Source organism: Ranitomeya imitator, chromosome 2 (assembly GCF_032444005.1).
Source record: "Ranitomeya imitator isolate aRanImi1 chromosome 2, aRanImi1.pri, whole genome shotgun sequence".
Classification (NCBI taxonomy): Eukaryota; Metazoa; Chordata; class Amphibia; order Anura; family Dendrobatidae; genus Ranitomeya; species Ranitomeya imitator.
This window is the reverse complement of record NC_091283.1, coordinates 181,450,012-181,473,128: the sequence shown is the minus strand read 5'-3', so window position 1 is coordinate 181,473,128 and position 23,117 is coordinate 181,450,012. Positions and strand designations below refer to the sequence as shown.

Genomic DNA, 23,117 nt, shown 5'->3' with positions numbered 1-23,117 from the left:
GGTGGACAGGGCCAGTTGTTCGGCAATAGGCCTGGCTGAGGAAGAGGATACGTGGAGGTGACACTCCATGTGCTCATGCGTTCAGGGTGTGGGGAGATCGGTGCCCCTAAAGGGACCCGTCGCCCCTAAGAATCATCTCAGACCTGGCATCCCACGTCGCAGGAGAGGATACGGAGAGGCGACACTCTCCGTGCTTGCCTGTTGATGGTTCGGAGAGATCGGAGCCTTGAAAGGATCGGTCACCCCTTTGTTGTGGAAAGTAAAATCAAAAATGTAAAAATAAAATAAGAAAGTTTTGGGTCTGAATAGCAGACCCGTCCGTGTGCCTCCTACGGACACTAAGCAATAACTGGTTAGCCGAGAGCCATTGGGTGGTGTATACTGCAGGGGAGGAGAGAACTTTCTTTGTATCACTTAGTGTCAGCCTCCTAGTGGCAGCAGCTACACCCACGGTCTGTGTCCCCCAATGAGGCGAAGGAGAAATGAGCAATTGTAAGTACACAGTGATATGTAATATGGTGACTGCAGTATATTAAGAGGATAAAAACTTTAATGGGTGGAGTGCTTCTTTAAGTGGCAACATCAGCCACCATATTCACCTTCCATCCAGTGGCGCTAAATGTCTTCCCGGCACTTCCTATGGTTATGGTTCGGTCCCACATTCCTGGAAGACTAGCTGGGGACATAAAAGCAGTATGGTTATGGGGCTGGGGACCCTGCAGACACACAAGACCCTTGTAAGCTAATGCAATCAGTGAGCCATGCGTCATGCAGTTGCTTTTGGACTCACCAATCCGTATATGTTGACATCTGTCATACACCAGCCATTCATACACTTCATCGGAGATGCATAACAGGTCGTATTTCACGCAAATATTGGCGATCTCTTCCAGCTCCTCTTTACTAAATACCTAAAAGAAAATGGAGGAATTAGGCATTTACCAAAATAACCAGCCCATGATTATAATAAAAACTGTGCAACACTGAATCTCTCCTGCGGTGGCGCTGTAGGGAAACTGAACACTTGCTGCTTGGTTCTCCCAGTGATCAACCCAATGCCAGGACACCCTCTGAATGAGAAAGAGAATCCAAGGGGGACAACCCATTTGTTCAAGGCATTCACATGACCAACCAATTTAGGATGTGGGTCCATAGAGGGTAAAGCAAGTGTAAAATGAATGAATAAACTGAGATCTACTGTACTTACTTTGCCCAGTGGATTATTTGGGGTGTTTAATACCAGAATTTTTGTATTCTTATTGATTTTCGCTTCTAGCTCAGTAGGATCCAAACGCCAGTCGTTACTTTTTGGTGATTTTCCATCATCTGCAGGCCTCTGCTCAGAAAAAAAAAAGGTAGTCGTATGAGGGCTCAAATTTTGCAAGACAAGTTGCAGTTTTGAATGAATTCATTTTGCCATACCATATACTGAAAAGTGGGGAAAATATTCCAAGTGCAATGAACTGGTGAAAAAATAATGCAATTCTAGGATTGTTTTCTAGGTTTAGTTTTTATAGCGGTTCTTTGTATGGTAAAAATTATTCACAAGGTCAGTATGATTATGGCGATATCAAAACTGTATAAGTCATGGCCGAAAGTGTGGGCACCATTGAAATTGTTCCAGAAAATGAAGTACTTTGTCCCAGAAAATGTTTGCAATTACGCATGTTTTGTTATACAAATGTTTATTTCTTTTATGTGTATTGGAATAACACAAAAAAATGAATACAGACATATTGGACATCATTTTACACAAAAACCCCAAAATGGTCCAGAGAAAATTGTTGCCACCTTTCCAAAAATGTGAGTAAACAACTTTGTTTCTGGCTTGTGATGGCATCTGTGGCAAGTAACGGGTGTGGGCAATAGGAAAATCACAGCTGAAACCACATAAAAAGAGTTGATGCAATCTTTGCATTGTGTGTCTGTGTGAAAGAGGAGAAGAGAACTGTGTGAGGACATGAGAACCAAAATTGATGAACAATATCAACAATCTCAAGGTTACAAGTCCATCTCCAGAGATCTTGAATAGTGTTGAGAGAGCGTGTTGGGCAATCGCCGCACGCATCTAACAGTAGCGGGGACTCAAACATATTACTCGAGCACCCGCAATACTCGGATAACACCCAAGCATGCTCAGATAACGCTATATTCGAGCACTCTCACTCAACACTATTCTTGATGTTACGTTATCAATGGTGTGCAACATAATCAAGAAGTTTACAAGCCATGGCAGTGTAGCTAATCTCCCTGGATGTGGATGGCAGAGAAAAACTGATGAAAGGTTGATGCAGGATGGTCCAAATGGTGGATAAACAGCTCCAATCAAGTTCCAAAGAAATTCAAGCTGTCCTGCAGGACCTGGGTGCATCAGTGTCAGAGTGAACTATCAGTCCACATTTGAATTAAAGGAAAAGCTATGGCAGGAGACCTAGGAGGTCCCCACCGCTGCCAGGCATAAAAAAGCTAGACTGCAGCTTGCCAAAATCTTCTGGGAAAGCATCTTGTGGACAGGTGAGACCAAGCTAGAACTTTTCGATAAAGCACATCATTCTACCGTTTACTGAAAACGGAATGAGGCCTACAAAGAAAAGAACACAATACCTACAATCAAACATGGTGGAGGTTCAAAAATGTTTTGGGGTTGTTTTGCTGTCTCTGGGTGCCTTGACTGTGTGCAAGGCATCATGAAATCTGAAGATTACCAAACTTCTAGTAGGACAATGACCCAAATATACTTCAAGAAGCACCCAGAAATGGATGTAAACAAAATGCTGGAGAGTTCTGAAGTGGCCAGCTATAAGGCCAGCTCTAAATCCCATTGAACACCTATGGAAAGATTTTTAAATTGCTGTTGGGAGAAGGCGCCTTCAAATATGAGAGACCTGGAGCAGTTTGCAAACGAAGAGTGGGGCAAAATTCCAGTTGAGAGGTGTAAAAAGCTTGTAGATGGTTGTAGGAAGCGACTGATTGCAGTCATTTATTCCAAAAGGTGTGCAACCAAATATTAAGTTGAGGGTGCCAACAATTTTGTCCTGCCCATTTTGGGGGTTATGTTTGCAATGATATCAAATTTGCCTTTTTCCTCTGTTTTTGAGCAGTTCCTGATACACACAAAAAAAATGTACGTGTGTATAACAAAATGTGTTTTTGCAATAATTTTCTTGGAGAAATACTTAATTTTCCAGAACAATTTCAAGGGTGCCTGCCAAAACTTTTGGCCATGACTGTATATCTATGTGATATCTATGCTTACCAGTCAAAAAAAAAATATTTATTTTGGTCAACATTTTCTGAAATCTGTAACTCTTATTTTTCTGTTTTTTTTTTTTTTGTTTGTTATTTATTTTTTTACAGGGCACACTGATGTTTCAAGAGCAACATGTAGATGTAGCTATACATATGACATTTGTATACGTTTTTATTGTATTTTTCTAGGGTGGTAGGGTGACCAGAAAACAGCTATGTCTGACATTATGGGGGCTTGCGTATAATTCAGCTCATGGGTTTTTAAACGGTTTAAATAGGTTATAAACTTTTTTTTTTTTGTGTAAATCAAGTTTATTAAATGAAGTCACTTTTACAAAAACCATTGGAGTGAGATAATAGCAAATTGATACAACTTGAAATGACATTTGGATTGTTAACATTGTAACCAAAAGAAAATGCAATAAACATTATCCTATAGTCCCATACTATGACTCCGTTGTCTTCTTATGGAAAAAAGGGCTATTCTAGTAACACTTTAAAGAGAACCAAAAATCAGTGGGTTAATTCTGGAGTGGGCACCCAAGGACACCCACCTCTCAACCGTGTATTAGGTTGTTACCAATGGCGAAGAAATATATTTATAGTCATAGTCCCAGTATGGATCCATATCTCCGGAACCCAGATTAACAGCCAGGCTCAGATATATTGTCGGAGTAGGTTATCCAAATTAATTCCTAATTTCCTAATCATAGCCAAAACACCTTTGTAACCAATACAACAATTAACGGACAAAGAGAAGAAAGTGGGGAGAGACAGAGAGAAAAGAAGAGACAAGAGGGGCGAGGGTGGGGGGGCACCGGTCTCCGCTATCCCATCCAACTCAACCTGGAGTCGATATTAATGCATATTAATTCACAGCCCAAGGGGCCATACCCGAAAAAATTAATGATTCGAGTCAGAGACTCCACTGAGCCATACGGTCAGTCCTGCGGACTCCCTAAACATTATCCAAGGGGCCCATATGTCTAGGACCTTGTCCAAAGTCCCGGTGTCCTGACTAACCAGTTGCTCCATTCTAAAGAGGTGGTTCAATTCTGCCACAAGCTCGCATCTTGAAGGGGTATTCGTCTGCTTCCAGCAGCGGGGTATTAAGGTTATAAACTTTTTAAACTAATTTTCGCTTTTTTTTGTTATCTTATGAGGCTTTTGAATTTTAGTATATAGTAAAGAGCACATTCATCTAATATGAAGAACAGCCACAAAATAAAGAGTAGCAAGGTGTGAACGACAGAGGCCTTCAGTAGGTCCCCTGGGTGCCGCGGTAATACACTGGCACTCCTCAAACACCTTGGACACCACTGGCACGGCACCGCTTAAATGCAGTGGTCAGAGATTGATACCAACATTTAAGGGGTTAAACAGCAGACAGAAACCTGCTCTCAAACTGCATGTACATGTATATCACAAGCCAGGAAGACGTTAATATCTCAACCAGATAATTTAAGAAAACTTACTCAGTTTTTAATGATGATGCTATTGCTTTAAATAAATTAACCCCATAGCGACTAAGGTAACATCCGTTCTTCTGTTGGCACCACTGTCACATATGGAACAATATTCCCCTATATAACATCCCTTATAATGTGTGCAAGACACTATATGATATGAAGCCACTTACAGGTCTCAGGGGAATAAACACGCATCGTCCACCGGCCATTAATGTCATCGGTTCATAGCTGTCGAAGAACGGCTCAATGATAATGACCTGAAATAAGATGATAACAGATGTTCTCAAATCTTTTGAGCCAAGACACAAGACATCGGAAAGTATGACTTGTGCAGGATTGAAAACATCTTTGAAGGGAAGAATCTACCATCAGAAAAGAATAGCTTTGACATCTCTTATTGTGAATGGTTGATCCAGTGTTATTAGTCATTGTACAGGAGGAGGAGGTGAGCTGTGATAGAACCTATTGTGAATGGTGGATCCTGTTTTATCTACTGTATATAGAGGTGTTATCAGTCATTGTACAGGAGGAGAAGGTGAGCTGTGACATCACCTATTGTGGATCCTGCATTATCTACTGTATATAGAGGTGCTATCAGTCATTGTACAGGAGGAGGGTTTGAGCTGTGATATCACCTATTGTGAATGGTGGATCCTGTGTTATCATAGTAACATAGTTATTAAGGTTGAAGGAAGACTTTAAGACCATCTTGCTCAACCCATAGCCTAACCTAACATGCCCTAACATGTTGATCCAGAGGAAGGCAAAAAAGCCCCATGTGGCAAATAGTAAGCTCCACTTTGGGGAAAAAAATTCCTTCCCGACTCCACATACGGCAATCAGACTAGTTCCCTGGATCAACGCCCTATCAAGGAATCTAGTGTATATACCCTGTAACATTATACTTTTCCAGAAAGGTATCCAATCCCCTCTTAAATTTAAGTAATGAATCACTCATTACAACATCATACGGCAGAGAGTTCCATAGTCTCACTGCTCTTACAGTAAAGAACCCGCATCTGTTATTATGCTTAAACCTTCTTTCTTCCAGACGTAGAGGATGCCCCCTTGTCCCTGTCTCAGGTCTATGATTAACAAGATAATCAGAAAGGTCTTTGTACTGTCCCCTCATATTTATACATTAACATAAGATCACCCCTTAGTCTTCGTTTTTCCAAACTAAATAGCCCCAAGTGTAATAACCTATCTGGTATTGCAGATCCCCCAGTCCTCTAATAACCTTGGTCGCTCTTCTCTGCACCCGCTCTAGTTCAGCTATGTCTTTCTTATACACCGGAGACCAGAACTGTGCACAGTATTCTAAGTGTGGTCGAACTAGTGACTTGTATAGAGGTAAAATTATGTTCTCCTCATGAGCATCTATGCCTCTTTTAATGCATCCCATTATTTTATTTGCCTTTGTAGCAGCTGCCTGACACTGGCCACTGAACATGAGTTTGTCATCCACCCATACACCCAGGTCTTTTTCAATGACTGTTTTGCCCAGAGTTTTAGAATTAAGCGCATAGTTATACATCTTATTACTTCTACCCAAGTGCATGACCTTACATTTATCCCCATTAAAGCTCATTTGCCATTTATCAGCCCAAGCTTCTAGTTTACATAAATCATCCTGTAATATAAAATTGTCCTCCTCTGTATTGATTACCCTGCAGAGTTTAGTGTCATCTGCAAATACTGAAATTCTGCTCTGAATGCCCCCTACAAGGTCATTAATAAATATGTTAAAAAGAAGAGGGCCCAATACTGACCCCTGTGGTACCCCACTGCTAACCGCGACCCAGTCCGAGTGTGCTCCATTAATAACCACCCTTTGTTTCCTATCCCTGAGCCAGCTCTTATAATAATAATAATAATTTTTATTTATATAGCGCCAACATATTCCGCAGCGCTTTACAAATTATAGAGGGGACTTGTACAGACAATAGACATTACAGCATAACAGAAATCACAGTTCAAAATAGATACCAAGAGGAGTGAGGGCCCTGCTCGCAAGCTTACAAACTATGAGGAAAAGGGGAGACACGAGAGGTGGATGGTAACAATTGCTTTAGTTATTCGGACCAGCTATAGTGTAAGGCTCAGGTGTTCATGTAAAGCTGCATGAACCAGTTACCTGCCTAAGTATGTAGCAGTACAGACACAGAGGGCTATTAACTGCATAAAGTGTATGAGAACATGATGCGAGGAACCTTTTTTTTTTTTTTTTTTTTTTTTTTTATTATAAATAGGCCACACAGGGATCGTTAGGTTAATGCATTGAGGCGGTAGGCCAGTCTGAACAAATGAGTTTTTAGGGCACGCTTAAAACTGTGGGGATTGGGGATTAATCTTATTAACCTAGGTAGTGCATTCCAAAGAATCGGCGCAGCACGTGTAAAGTCTTGGAGACGGGAGTGGGAGGTTCTGATTATTGAGGATGCTAACCTGAGGTCATTAGCGGAGCGAAGGGCACGGGTAGGGTGGTAGCCTGATACCAGGGAGGAGATGTAGGGTGGTGCTAAGCCATGGAGTGCTTTGTGGATGAGGGTAGTAGTTTTGTACTGGATTCTGGAGTGGATGGGTAGCCAGTGTAATGACTGGCACAGGGTAGAGGCATCGGTGTAACGGTTGGTGAGGAATATGATCCTGGCTGCAGCATTCAGGACAGATTGGAGCAGGGAGAGTTTGGTAAGAGGGAGGCCGATTAGTAGAGAGTTACAATAGTCCAGACGAGAATGAATAAGTGAAACAGTCACTTACACATATTTTCCCCTATACCCATTATTCTCATTTTATGTATCAACCTTTTGTGTGGCATCAAATCAAAAGCTTTTGAAAAGTCCATATCAGCTGTATATAGAGGTGTTGTCAGTCATTGGACAGGAGGAGGTGAGCTGTGGCATCACCTATTGTGAATGGTGGATCCTGTGTTATCTACTGTATATAGAGGTGTTATCAGTCATTGTACAGAAGGAGGAGGTGAGCTGTGATATCACCTATTGTGAATGGTAGATCCTGTGTTATCTGCTGTATATAGATATGTTATCAGTCATTGTACAGGAGGAGGAGGTGAGCTGTGACATCACCTATTGTGAATGGTGGATCCTGTGTTATCTACTGTATATAGAGGTGTTATCTGTCATTGTACAGTAGGAGGAGGTGAGCTGTGACATCACCTATTGTGAATGGTGGCTCTTGTGTTATCTACTGTGCATATGTGTTCTCCAAGAAAGCAAATGTAATCTTCATGGTGCTATCAAAGTAATAAAATAATCCACACTATCTATAAATAGACAGATGGTGAGGGAACACTTAGCTCATTTAAATTAAAGAAGTTGTCCACTACAATAATTTTTTATTCATAAATCTTGCTATTATGTGGCACTGAAAACATCCACTGTGTTTATTTTAGCAATATTACCTTTTATCATGCTGTAGCAGCACATCTTCAGTGCTGGATCCAGCTCTCATGGGGTTAATCGACAACTTCCTTTCTCCTGAGTTATTGTGCTCTAATACTACAAGTTCAATGATGCATTGTACTGGCCACTAAGCCGAAACCACCACACCCCCTCCAAAACACACCCAAACACCTCCCTCCTCTATCTTCAAAAAGATTTGTGATGTAATTTCTGTCCAACCTCCTCTTTTACATTTGTCCAACCCACACTCCATGATAGATAGATAGATAGATAGATAGATAGATAGATAGATAGATAATATGTATCTATGTCTATTTCCATATTCATGTTTCTTTATCCCTTCACCCCTGGAGCTTTTTTCGTTTATCGCTCCCCTTCTTTCCAGAGCCATAATTTTTCCGTCAATATGGCAATGTGAGGGCTTACCTTTTGCGGGACAAGTTCTACTTTTGAACGACATCATTGGTTTTACCATGTCGTGTAACAGAAAATGTGAAAAAAATTCAAAGTGCGATGAAATTGCAAAAAAAGTGCAATCCCACACTTTTTTTTTTTTTGCTAGGCTCACTAAATGCTAAGGCTAGGTTCACATTGCGTTCCTGGCGTCGTTAGACGGACTACGTTACACCGCGGCATAACGTGGTGTAACGTAGTCCGTTAACGCCGCCATTGAATGCAATGTCGGACGCATCGCTAGCGCACGCCCACAATGGGCATGCGCTAGCCATGTGCCGTCATTGAGTGACGGACCCCGAGACGCGGGCTGCAGCGTTTCCGGGTCCGTCACTGCTAGCGCAGATAGAGCTAGCAGATGCTCTATCTGCGCTAGCGGGCTGCCATACCGGCACTTGTGTTAACAGCAGCCCGTTAACGTATGTGTTTAACGGGCTGCTATTAACGCAATGTGAACCCAGCCTTAGGCTCTGTGCACACGTTGCGGATTTGATTGCAGTTCCGCAGTGTTTTTTGCCACACGGAATTGCATCAAATCCGCAGTGTAGTTCACAAGCAATTTAAGTCTATGGGAGCCGCAGACTTGTTGTGCACATGCTGCGGAAAAAGCCGCACCGAAATGCAGCTTTTTTTTCCGCAGCATGTCACTTCTTTTGTGCCGAACTGCAGGGTTTCTGCACCCTTAGACTTTCATTGAGTTGGGCACATCTGCAGCAAAACCGCAGATGTAAAAAAGATCTGCAGTTTTGCTGCGGATGTGGGTCCGCGAAATGCTGCAGTTCGGAAGGAGGGAAGTGTGTGGGCGGTGACTGTGTGCGGCGCTGTGCGGGCGACAGTTTGGGTGTGCGGGCGACAGTTTGGGTGTGCGGGCGACAGTTCGGGTATGTGCGCGACTGTGCGCCTGGCTGTTTGGGTGTGTGCGGTGTTGTGCGGGGGTCTTTTGGGGTGTGTGTGCAGGCATCATCCGATGGGACTACAAGTACGCAGTATGCAATCTGCAGCTAATTCGGATGTAATCCGGACAGTGGACACGCACACTACACTATCCATACATCTATAAATAGATATATCTATCCAGATATATCTATAGATAGATATATGAATAGATAGATGTATGCATCTATAGATCTATCTATATGTAGATCTGTCTATCCATATAATCTATCATCTATCTGTGTGTGTAATTGAGTGTGGGTTGGACAAATGTAAAAGAGGCTCCCACGCAATTTTCTGCGCCAGAGGGGGAAAGCTGACGGCCAATATTTGTAGCCTGGGAATGGGGTAATACCCATGGCCCCTCCGAGGCTATGAATATCAGCCCGCAGCTGTCTGCGTAGCCTTTACTGGCTATTAAAATAGGGGGACCCCACCCAAAAAATGATGTGGGGTCCCCCTATATTTTATAGCCAGAAAGGCTACGCAGACAGCTGTGGGCTGATATTCATAGCCTAGAGAGGGGCCATGGATATTGCGCCCCCCCCTGGCTACAAATACCAGCCCGCAGCTGCCCCAGAAATGGCGCATCTGTGAGATGCGCCAATTCCGGCACTTAGCCTCTCTCTTCACACTCCCGTGTAGCGGTAGGATATGGGGTAATAAGGGGTTAATGTCACATTGCTATTGTAAGGGGAGATTAAGCCGGGCTAATAATGGCGAGGCGTCAATATGACGCCTATCCATTATTGATCCTATAGTAGTGAAAGAGTAAAAAAAAAAAAAAAAAAAAAGACACAACCAGAAAAAAGTATTTTAATATTCTTAATTTAACCATACTTACCATACTTCAGCGCCTGCAAAAAAACATAAAATAATAAACCGTATACTACCTGTCCGCCATAGTCAAATTAATAACGAGTGTCCCACGACGATCTCCCCTATAGAACAGTGACATTGGGTGATGTCACTGCTCTATAGGACCTCCAGTGACACACTGACAGGAGACAATGGCTCCTGCAGTGTATAACTGAGGTTACCTCAGTTCAGGGTCTCACTTTATGGCATTGCTGCGTGGGAACTTTCTCACACAGCACTGCCAGAAGTGAGACTAGGGACTATTTTCTCACAGGGGTGTAGGAATACATTGTGGGGAATACATTGTGGAAGGATACCTTCCATCATTGTATTCCTGGAGCCCCTGGAGAGCAGTCGCGTCAGCTGATGCTGCTGCTCTCCACGGGAGATCCGTCGAGGGACACTCGTTTTAATTGGATTTCTGTGGATCAGGGAGTATATTGTTTGTTATTTTTTTTTACAGGTGACACTGGCTTCGGGGAACAAAGTGACAAGTGATGGTGAGTATGTACTCTATGTTTTATGTACTGTATGTCTGTATGTATGTTGTATGTATGCACTGTATGTATGTACTGTATGTGGCATGGTGCATGTTGTATGTTGCATGTCGTATATTGCATGTCGTATGTTGCATGGTGCATGTCACATGTCGCATGGTGCATGTCACATGGTGCATGTCATATGTGTATGTCGCATGGTGCATGTCACATGGTGCATGTCGCATGGTACATGTCGCATGTCACATGATGTATGGTGCATGTTGCATGGTGTATGTTCTGTTGTATGTGTGTAATGTATGTTGTATGTATGTATGTACTGTATATGTGTGTATGTGTTTTTTTTTTTTTACATTCAACACATTAGCCGGATGATGGGACTACTACTGTCCCATCATTGGCTAATGTGTCACTCACTGTCACTGTAGCAGGCAGAGCCCGATGGGATGGGTTTGTAGCAAACAAGTCATGCCAGACTAATCTAAGTTCCTACTATGATGGAATCATTGACTGGGTGGATCAGGGAAATGTGGTAGATATAGTATATTTCGACTTCAGCACAGCATTTGATAAAGTATCTCATACTAACCTTATTAAAAAAATGACCAAGTATGGGATTAACAAGGCTACGGTTAGGCGGATTCATAACTGGCTTAGTGATCACACTCAAAGAGTGGTCATAAATGGTTGCAAATCCAATTGGAAAGGTGTTTCAAGTGGGGTACCACAAGGCTCTGTCCTGGCCAGAGTGTTGTTCAAACTTTTTATAAATGATCTAGATAAGGGAACTGCAGGTAAACTGATCAAATTTGCAGACAATGCAAAGCTAGGAGAAATAGCTAACATTTGAGAAGACAGAGAAAGGATTCAGAAGGATCTAGATAAGCTTGAACAATGGGCAGCGACTAAAGGTACCGTCACACTAGACGATATCGCTAGCGATCCGTGACGTTGCAGCGTCCTCACTAGCGATATCGTCCAGTGTGACAGGCAGCAGCGATCAGGCCCCTGCTGTGCTGTCGCTGGTCGGGGAAGAAAGTCCAGAACTTTATTTCGTCGCGACTCCCCGCAGACATCGCTGAATCGGCGTGTGTGACACCGATTCAGCGATGTCTTCACTGGTAACCAGGGTAAACATCGGGTAACTAAGCGCAGGGCCGCGCTTAGTAACCCGATGTGTACCCTGGTTACCATCCTAAAAGTAAAAAAAACAAACACTTCATACTTGCCTACAGCCGTCTGTCCTCTGCACTCCTCCTGTACTGGCTGTGAGCGTCGGTCAGCCGGAAAGCAGAGCGGTGACGTCACCGCTCTGCTTTCCGGCCGCTGTGCTCACACAGACAGTACAGGAGGAGAGCAGAGCACAGCGCTGGAGAACAGACGGCTGTAGGTAAGTATGTAGTGTTTGTTTTTTTTACTTTTAGGATGGTAACCAGGGTAAACATCGGGTTACTAAGCGCGGCCCTGCGCTCAGTTACCCGATGTTTACCCTGGTTACCGGCATCGTTGGTCGCTGGAGAGCGGTCTGTGTGACAGCTCTCCAGCGACCAAACAGCGACGCTGCAGCGATCCGGATCGTTGTCGGTATCGCTGCAGCGTCGCTAAGTGTGACGGTACCTTTTAGGCCCCTTCACATTAAGCGACGCTGCAGCGATACCGACAACGATCCGGATCGCTGCAGCGTCGCTGTTTGGTCGCTGGAGAGCTGTCACACAGACCGCTCTCCAGCGACCAACGATGCCGGTAACCAGGGTAAACATCGGGTAACTAAGCGCAGGGCCGCGCTTAGTAACCCGATGTTTACCCTGGTTACCATCCTAAAAGTAAAAAAAACAACCACTACATACTTACCTACCGCTGTCTGTCCCCGGCGCTCAGCTTCTCTGCACTCCTCCTGTACTGACTGTGAGCACAGCGGCCGGAAAGCAGAGCGGTGACGTCACCGCTCTGCTTTCCGGCTGACCGACGCTCACAGCCAGTACAGGAGGAGTGCAGAGCAGAGCGCCGGGGACAGACAGCGGTAGGTAAGTATGTAGTGTTTGTTTTTTTTACTTTTAGGATGGTAACCAGGGTAAACATCGGGTTACTAAGCGCGGCCCTGCGCTTAGTTACCCGATGTTTACCCTGGTTACCAGTGAAGACATCGCTGGATCGGTGTCACACACGCCGATCCAGCAATGTCAGCAGGGAGTCCAGCGACGAAATAAAGTTCTGGACTTTCCTCAGCTACCAACGATCTCCCAGCAGGGGCCTGATCGTTGGTCGCTGTCACACATAACGATTTCGTTAACGATATCGTTGCAACGTCACGCTTTTTGTGACGTAGCAACGATCCCGCTAACGATCTCATTATGTGTGACAGCGACCAACGATCAGGCCCCTGCTGGGAGATCGTTGGTCGCTGGGGAATGATCAGGACCTTTTTTTGGTCGCTGATCACCTGCTGTCATCGCTGGATCGGCGTGTGTGACATCACCGCTGTGCTCTGCTTTACGGCCGGCGCTGACAGTCAGTGCGGGAAGCTGACGCCGGGGGACATGACAGACATCGGAATGTGAGTATGTACTGTTTTTTGGTTTTTTTTACTTTTACAATGGTAACCAGGGTAAATATCGGGTTACTAAGGCTACGTTCACATTTGCGTTGTGCGGGGCTGCGTCGGCGACGCACCGCACAACGCAAACAAAAACGCAACAAAACGCACGCTAAAACGCAGCGTTTTGCGACGCATGCGTCCTTTTTTGCCGAAACTTGGACGCAAAAAAAATGCAACTTGCTGCGTTTTCTGCGCCCAACGCTTGCGGCAAAAAAAACGCATGCGTCGCATAACGAAGCACAACGCATGTCCATGCGCCCCCCATGTTAAATATAGGGGCGCATGAGGCATGCGTCGCCGCTGCTGCGCCCGACGCAACCACGCAAAACGTTAATGTGAACGTAGCCTAAGCGCGGCCCTGCGCTTAGTAACCCGATATTTACCCTGGTTACCCGGGGACTTCGGCATCATTGAAGACAGTTTCAACGATGCCGAAGTCTTTCCCCTGATCGTTGGTCGCTGGAGAGAGTGACCACACGACGACTTACCAACGATCACGGCCAGGTCGTATCGCTGGTCGTGATCGTTGGTAAGTCCTTTAGTGTAACGGTACCTTAATAGAATGGTATTTAACAGGGAGAAATGCAAGATTCTCCATCTGGGCAAGAAAAATGAAAATGACAACTACAGAATGGGAGTAATAGAACTAAGCAACAGCACATGTGAAAAAGACCTGTGTATTCTAATAGATCACAGACTGCACATAATCAATTAGTGTGATGCAGCAGCATAAAAGGCCAACACAGTTCTGGGATGAATTTAGAGAGGCATTGAGTGTAGATCACGTGAAGTAATTATCCCCCTCTACTCTTCCTTGGTCAGGCCTCATCTGGAATAGTGTCCAGTTCTGGGCACCACTTTAAAAAGACATTGAAAAACTGGGGCAAGCTCGGAGAAGAGATACCAGGATGGTGAGCGGACTGCAAAGTATGTCCTACGACGAATGGTTAAAGGATCTGGGTATGCTTAGCTTGCAAAAAAGAAGGCTAAGAGGAGACTTAATAGCTGTCTACAAATATCTGAAGGGATGACACAGTGTAGATGGATCATCATTATTCTCATTTGTACATTGAAACACGAGAAGCAGTGGAATGAAACTGAAAGGGAGAAGAAACAGATTAGATATTAGAACAAACTTTTTGACAGTGAGGGTGATCAATGAGTGGAACAGGCTGCCACGAGAGGTGGTGAGTTCTCCTTCAATGGAAGTCTTCAAACAGAGGCTGGATCTGCGATGGTTTAATGAATCCTGCATTGAGCAGGGGGGTTGGACACGATGACCCTGGAGGTCCCATCCAAATCTAACATTATATGATTCTATTCTATATAGAGGTGTTATCAGTCATTGTACAGGAGGAGGAGGTGAGCTGTGACATCACCTATTGTGAATGGTGGATCCTGGGTTATCTACTGCATGTAGAGGTGCTACGAATCATTGTACAGGAGGCGGAGGTGAGCTGTGAATGGTGGATCTACTCTATATAAAAGTGTTGCCTTTCAATATAATCATGTCTGTGATGATAATGAGACTGCTGAAGTGTTCTCTACAGATCAGGAATGTGAGTCTACTGTAGTATGAGGCCTAATGGTCAGTATGAAAATTGCAACATTTTAGATGTTTTTTATACAGATTGTGATATGGAAATGTGAAAAAACTATCAAACAAGTTGAAAAAATATATTTACCATAAAGACTTAATTTTAACTCTAAAATGTAGACTATATAATATAACCGAGGGAAACAATCTTTAATATATGATCATTTATCGGGCGATACTATATAGTGTAATACCTCATCTCCTTCATCCACCAAAGCCTGAAAAGCACAAAAAAGAGCGCCATAGGCACCGACAGACACCATGACGTTAGTGATGGGATTCAGCTCCTGTCCCAACAGTGGTCCAAACATCTGAGCGAGGGCCTTCACCAAAGGAGGGTGTCCCTGCAGAGAAGGAACATGGTTGAGCATGGGGGTGAAGTACAGGATAAGAGTTACACAGTGGAAACACCGCCTATTACTAGATAACTGCCCCGACACATTCAACCGCTGCCTAACCAGTACCAGAAAAAAATAGTACAATATATATAGAGAGAGAGAGAGAGAACTTAATTTATTATGGCACTTGGAGGCATGAATGATGTCATTGCTACACACTGATGTCATCTCTACACACTGGCGTTCTTCTCACGTGTATCAGGTACGCTTATTCTGGCATATCTCTTTCTGCGCATGCGCCATTTTTGATGTGCCCTTTCCATCTGGAACGCATTGTGCGCTTCACTTGTATAGGCGACGCTGGTCCCGGTTGTTACCATGTCATTTCCGGTAGTCTGGTCTTCACTTGGCACGTCTAGCTCTCTTACTTCTGGCAGCTTCACGCGGATAATGGCTGTGCCTTATTTGTGGCACCATTTATAAAAAGGTGAATAGTAAGTCTTTTTCCACAGCTCTTATCACATTCATTACTGCTGAACCCCTGATGAACTCCAGTCATACTTATGGGGGGGAAACGCGTTGGGCATTGTTTTGGGGAGCCTGCTGATTAGCGCTTCATCCATCAGCTCAGTCCATACAATCGTGCCTTCCGGATATCAGGATGATACACCACAATTTAGAGATAAGTACTGAAATTGCTGGCTATGTTTTAAAGGGATGATTGTGTCCTATTTTGGTGGTACTGACGGCTGGAGGAGTCCCTCTATGCCGATATAGGAAATGACTTGCACTGTACCATGCACTTTAAACTCTGTGGTTATCTACTAATTTAAGTCCCATATGACAATATTATAACTATTATATCCTGCTGGGCATGGTTTGGAATGTTTGCTGTTTAGCGCTTTATTTAGTTTTTTGATTCCATACAATTGTGTCTTTTGGGTATCAGGATTAGATACCACATCTAATCTGGGATTATTAATATCGGTGGATATCTATTTCCTTTTTGCTGGGAAGGATAATTGTGTCCTATACTGGCAGTACAGATATTTGAAAGAACTCCATTATGCTGATCTAGGAGACAATCTTTACTTTGCATTTGTTTATTTTAGTGGTCATTTATTAATTTAGGAACGTTGTATGGAACTATTGGGACAATATTAGCTGCATCACATCCTGGTTACCCGGACAATATTAGGTTTACTGCATTGTGCTTATTTTGCACTCTTAGTTAAAATCTACTGTCCTGGGGTAATTCCTTTTTCTCATGTATGACATATTATTTGTTGATAAAAACTTTTCCATTACATTACATCTGTGATAATTGAGACTTTATTATTATTATATTATTTTTGTTTGTCTATTACTGTATTCTTTTTTTCTGGGAGCTAGGGTGTATTGGGACATTTTCTTGCATTCTCTATCCTTAATATAGGGAATTTTGAGGGACCCTAGGGTCAGCCGACGCTGAGTGGGGGCGCCTACCGCTTCAAATTAGGGTACCTACCTCCACTGCCAGGTAGTTATTTCCCGATTAGGGACTTTTCTAGGTTTCACCAGGATTCCTGCATTTTAGGGACCTCTAGGGATTTTTGAGGGTGAGCCAACGAGGAGTGGGGGCGGCTATCGCAGTAAATTAGGGTGCCTACCCCCACTGTTAGGCAGTTTGGAGTATAGCGATCCCCTAGGGTTCAACAGGTACATATTTTGTGTTTTTTTTGCATCGTTGTATTGTTGTTGAAAAGAGTTCTTTTATTTAGCTTTAATAAAGGTTATTTTTTAGGGATCCTTGTTTTTGTAGGTTTTTCCTCTGCTGCTGACAAGATGATGTCATTTCTTGATACAGACTGACATACTCACAAAGGCTCTGGTGTACTGGTTCAGTAAGGTGCCCTCATTTTTTATGGCTTTGGAAAACGCTTCTCTCACATAACTCGGAGGAGAAAAATCGGGGAAGCCTTGTCCCAGGTTCACGGTTTTATATTGATCTGCAAGGCTGACGAACTCCACCCTGCAAGAGACACAGCGCGGTAAATCCATGAAAAGTCGTGATGTACGCAGCGTTCAATCCGCAGCGTTTACTGACTGTGTACATACCCTAAAACCTCCTACTGTTTTACGAGTAGTCCCTTATCCCTGGCTATAGGGGTTATAAAATGGCGGGACAGGCCTCTAGGCAACAATACCTGGGCTTTACACAGTGCCCCCTCACACGTTCTATTAATCTCCTGCCATTTCCCTTCTTCTGCACCGAAGAGAGAAGTGTTCATCAAATGTTTGCACCTTAGGCAACCACCCACATTGCCTGCACTTCATCCAAACCCCACTTTTAAGTACATTTTGGTGTAATTGGGCAAGTTTAACTACAAAGCCCAATCCTACTGGTAATTAAACCTCCACCAGAGGTATCTGGCAGCATTTTCTCCACTATTTAAATACATGCACGCTCAGCTGGGTCAAGTGTGCTTGTGTATGGAGTTGTTGGGAAAGGCGACAGCTGCTCCTTAAAGGGGCTCTCCAGGAATTATACATTGATGAACTATTTCAGAAATAAATACAGCTGATTAGTGGGGGTGACAGATGGAGGAACCCCACTGGTCTGATTTTGATTACCTAGGCAAAAGATTGATCATTGATATACAAGTCCTGGACCCCCTATAAGTCTATTTTAACCAATGTGAAGTCAGCAAAGTCAGACTGCAATACTCTGATTAACGTTAGAGCTATAAAGTGAAACCTGTCTACGACTGGACTACCCCTTATAAATGGCTACAGAACATTGCATAAATAAATAATAATAAAAAGAACCTCTATAGTTACATCCTGGACCAGTGCTGCGCCTCTGCTTTTAGCCATGTGTCCCCTGCTAGTCTCCAGACACAAACAATGTCACATGACCGCTGCAGCCAATTAAGACACTGATCGGCTGCAGCCTTCAAAATTCTGGCAGAGTGGACAATCATTGATTTTACTTCTCGCGACGGTTGCAGTGGTCACGTGCCAATATGTCCGACTCACCAGATATTTTCATCCACTCCCTCCAGTCTCCGGGCGTGGATCTTTTTTGCCATCTTGTCCTGTATTTGGGTGGTAAAAGCATAGAGTAGTGAGCGGCAGCTCCGGATCCCCCTCCTTTGTAAAGTACAGTGATCAGACGATCGACCCCCCAACCCTTTCCATACGGAACCGGGCAGGAAAAGCAGACACTGGACTTTGGACCTTGCGACAGCTAAAGAATGTGAGTGCATTCTGGCAGAGAGGATGCGTGCAAGATGTGTGCACCAGAGCGTGCAGGCTGTGCCTGCTTGAATGGACGCTGTACATTAACGGGACACAGGAGCTTATGAAATGATGCCCTATGTGACCTCCTGCTCTGACCCGGAGGGCAAAGAATTCTGTAGGAGGGTTAATTAATAACATGGTAGATTACAAAACAGCTGTTATACACGCTTCTATTCAATTTATACTAGATTGAAAGTCATTGTATGGACCGATGTTTATGGTGTGTGATGGCAATTCAGTGGCAAAGTGCTGCATATACGCATGGATCACCAAAAGTTGGTAAAAAGCCTTTTTTTGAGCCTTCATAACCATGGGTGTATGCTGCTGACACTAGGCAAAAAAAAAGTTCGCTCCTCCTCAGCAGGGTTCACCCACCGAAAGGCACAAAGCTCGTCAGTTAGGCCCCTTTCACACATCAGTTTTTTTGCCGTCAGTCACAATCCGTTGGCTCGATAGATTGGTCGCAGATTGTGAAAAACTGATGCAACGGATCCTTTTTTTGGACAGATCTGACTAGCAGATCTGGCTAATTGGATTGGAGCATGCTCAGTTTAAAAAAAAACGGAATCCGTCGCCGGATTCCGTAATTTGACGGATCCGGCGCCATAGGTTCCCATTCTAGCAAACGACAGATTGCGATGGATTCGTCGCTGTCAGTATTTTTCGACGTACACAAAAAACGTTACTTTGTCCGTTGTCTCCGGCCGCTGGACAACGGATGAAATGTGAGGCCATCCGTCGGAAATACAAATCTATGAGAAAAAACGGATCCGGCGGCATCAGTCGCCGGATCCCTTTTTTTCAAAATTCGATGGATTACGACCGATGGCAAAAAACTGATGTGCGAAACGGGCCTTGAAAAAGCAGTAGGAGAAGCTATAATAAATAACTATATTCAGGCACAAAAAAAACAAGGGCGAGTGCTGTCTCCCCCAATGAAGACTCCACAAAAGAAATTTTACGGTGAGTACCAAAAATCCTTTTTATTGCTTCATTGGGTTACACAGGTAACCATGGGACGTCCTAAATCAGTCCCAAGGGAGGGAACAGACTGTAGTGTTCAAATCAGGTTGGATGACAGGCAACCACCGCTTGCAACACCTTCCTACCTAGGTCGGCATCAGCCAAGGCGTAGGTATGTAGCCTATATAAACTTGCTAAAGTATGAAGAGATGACCAGGTAGTGGCCTTGCAAACCCGGATTGCAGAGGCCTGGTGGCAAACAGCCTAGGAGGCCCCGACCACACAGGTGAAATAAGCCTTTGGTCTATCCTTAACTCGATAAGCCTCCAGTATCGTTGAACTGATCCAGCGGACAATACACTTGGAAGCAGGGAGTCCCTTATGACGACCTTCAGGAATGACAAACAAGGCATCCGAACGCCTGAAGGATAAGGTCCTTGAGAGGAAGAGCATCCAGCTTGTGGAGATACTTTTCAAGGGGATGGACAGGGGATGGGCAGAATGAAGGACAATATAATCATTGGGGTCAAAAAGGGAGACTACCTAAAGAAGGAAATGTAGAAACTGGTCGCAAGAACACCTTGTCCTGTTGAAATACAAGGAAAGGAGAGAGGCAAGAGAGAGATGCTTATTCTGAGACTCGTCTACTAAAAGTGATTGCAACTAAAAAGGCCACCTTCCAGAAGAGAAGAGAAGATGCAATGTCCTGAATGGGTTCGAAGGGGGATCCCTGAAAAACGCACAAGACTAAGTTAATGTCCCACGGGTCCAGAGGGGGACGATATGGTGGTGCTAGGCAGTCAACACCCTGAATGAAGGTCTTGACCTGGGAACAAGAGGCCAAATTCCCCTGAAACAGGACTGGGAGCATGGATACCTGACCCTTGAGAGTATTAAGGGACAAACTGGATTCCAGCCCTGATTGTAAGAACACCAGGATGGAAGGAATGGAAAAAGACATTGGTGCTGTGTAACTATCCTCACTCCAGCGAAAAAAGGCCTTCCAGATCCGGTGATAAATGCTTGAGGACAAAGGTTTCCTTGCCCTGATCATGGTCTGTATGACCTACGACGAGAAACCTGCCTCCATCAGGACTGCGGCCTCAACGGCCATGCCAATAAATTGAGAGATCAAAAATTCTGGGGAAAGAGGGGATGCTGAGAGAGTAGGTCTGGTCGGTCTAAAAGTTTTCAAGGTACATCCGCGAGTAAATTAAATCTGTATACTAGGCTCTTCTGGGCCAATCTGGGGGCAACTAGGATGAGTCGAACTCCTTCCGCCTTGATTTCCTTGACAAGTCTGGAGATCAGAGGAAGATGTGGACAAAAGTATAGAAATTGACCCTGAGTGCTTAGGAAGTGGGCGGGCCAGTTGTCCATGCCTGGAATATGTACAGCTGATAATGCTGGCACGTACCACTTGGCCCAAGTTGGAATCTGACAAGTCTGACAAGATGGACTTGTTGTGTGGCCCACCCTGGTGGTTTATGTACGCCATGGTCGTTGCACGACAGTCGGATTGAATGCGAACTGGTCGGTCTGCTAGAAGGTCCTGCCAGTGGACAAGAGAGAGGTAGATAGCTCTGATCTCCAGGTTGATGGGAAGGGAGGCTTCCTGAGAGTTTCAGTGACCCTGGTCTGTGTGATGAAGGAAGACCAACCCCCATCCAAGAGACTGGCATCCGTCGTGACAACTTGCCAGTGAAGAGGAAGAAATTATCTCCCCTGCCGAATGGAGGGGAGAGACCACCACACCAGAGACTGCCTCACTCAAAGAGGCAGAAGTATGGGGTGATCCAGAGAAGAGATCCTTTTGTCCCAAACTAACAGGAGGTCCAGCTGTAGGGGTTGGGTGTGGAACTGTGCGAAAGGGATGGTTTCCATTGCAATAATCATCTTTCCTAGAACTCTCATTTAGAGTCGAACAGAGCGTGAGGATGAGTGATTTAGAGCACAAATCCCCAGGTGGATTGCAGAAATCTTTTCCTCTTGAAGCAATACTTTTGCACAAGCGGTATCAAACAGTATGCCAAAGAAAACTAGGCACTGGGCAGGGATAAGAGACAATTTTGCTGTGCTGACTACCCCTCCTAGATGGGAAAGAGTGTCCAGAGTGACCTGAAGACTTTCTGAACAGTCTCAGAAAAATAGGCCCTTGATCAGGAGGTTGTCCAGTTAGGGAATGACTGCAATCCCCTTGGAAGGAAAAATGGCAATGACAGCCGCAATAACCTTCGTGAACACTTTGGGAGCAGAGGCCGTCCCGAAGGTGAGAGCTGTGAACGGAAAGTGCTCCCCCTGGACCGTGAAGCGGAGAAACCTCTGCTGTGCCAAGCAAAGCGGGATGTGGAAGCCGAGCATAGGAACTCCTCAAGTTCCATAGAGGCAATTGCCAAGCGGAGGAATTCCAAACAGAAATGACGGAGGAACACCAGCCAGTTTAGTAGCTTGAGATACAGAATCAGGACGGACTGAACAGTCCTTTAGGATCACAAAAAGATTGGAATAGAAACCAGAGAAGTGTTCCTGAGAGGGAACGGGTATGACGACCCTTGCATGGAGGAGAAAGTCAATGGCTTGGAAGAAACCAGGGACCCGATATGTGATCCTTGGAGGGTGGGACATGAAAAAACATCTGCATGGGAGAGAAGAAAATTCTATCTTGTATCCTGTGGTGACGATTTCCCTGACCCAGGCATCATCGACAACGAAGAGTTCCAGTAAAGTAGAAGACGGCCACCTACTCTGAGAGGATTCCCAGGTTGGGGTTGTCCATCATGCATAAGAGAATCTATTGGATCGGGCACCAGAGTGTTTGGCAGAGCGGATATTAGAGCGCCATGATGGGGCAAGCTTGAAGGACGGCTTCCTTCTCTCTTGCCGCGTTGAGGACCAATCTCACTTGGAAGAGGTCTCAGAGGAAGAGAAATTACGAAAGGGACAAAACTGAAGAGAACGTCTCCTCGTGAACGGACGTTTAGGCTTAGGCTGGGAAAGAGAGGTACTCTTACCGTCATTGGCGCCAAGATGAGCTGATCCAGTTTAGACCCAAAGAGTCTTGATGCCTGAAAGATTGGTAAGGAACTTTTTGGATGCCAGGTCTGCATTCCATGACTTCAGCCAGAGGATTCTGCGTGTGACTACAGTATTCGTGGAAACAGGGGTGGAACAGCTGGCGGTATCAAGAGACGCAACAAGTAGATATTTTCCTGCTTAGGCAATCTGGTCCCCAAGCTCAGCCAGTTCATCTGGTGAGGCCGATGATAAAATGCTCTGCCCAGGCGGAAACCGACTTGGTTACCCATATGGAAGCGAAGGTAAGACAGAGAGAGAGGCGCCAGCATCCTCAAAGGCAGATTTGGCAAGGTCCTCGATCTGTATGTCAGTAGCGTCCTTGAGAGAGCAGCCATCAGGAAATGACATAACAGTATTAGCCGAAAGGCGTGAGACTGTCGGG

The 23,117-nt window shown here is 44.6% G+C and overlaps 1 protein-coding gene across 6 annotated transcripts in view; it reads right to left on the bottom strand.

Moving 5' to 3' along the window:
• KYAT1 (kynurenine aminotransferase 1) overlaps positions 1 to 23,117 on the bottom strand; it is a 71,216-nt gene that overhangs the window by 25,212 nt on the left and 22,887 nt on the right. For all 6 annotated transcript variants that reach the window (XM_069748187.1, XM_069748188.1, XM_069748190.1 and 3 more), the window contains 7 exons: positions 18,434 to 18,492; positions 17,276 to 17,426; positions 15,272 to 15,421; positions 4,889 to 4,975; positions 1,208 to 1,336; positions 791 to 911; positions 600 to 676 (listed from right to left, as the gene is read on the bottom strand). In XM_069748187.1, the coding sequence (XP_069604288.1) occupies positions 600 to 676; positions 791 to 911; positions 1,208 to 1,336; positions 4,889 to 4,975; positions 15,272 to 15,421; positions 17,276 to 17,426; positions 18,434 to 18,492 (774 nt within the window). The remainder of the gene's footprint in view (positions 1 to 599; positions 677 to 790; positions 912 to 1,207; positions 1,337 to 4,888; positions 4,976 to 15,271; positions 15,422 to 17,275; positions 17,427 to 18,433; positions 18,493 to 23,117) is intronic.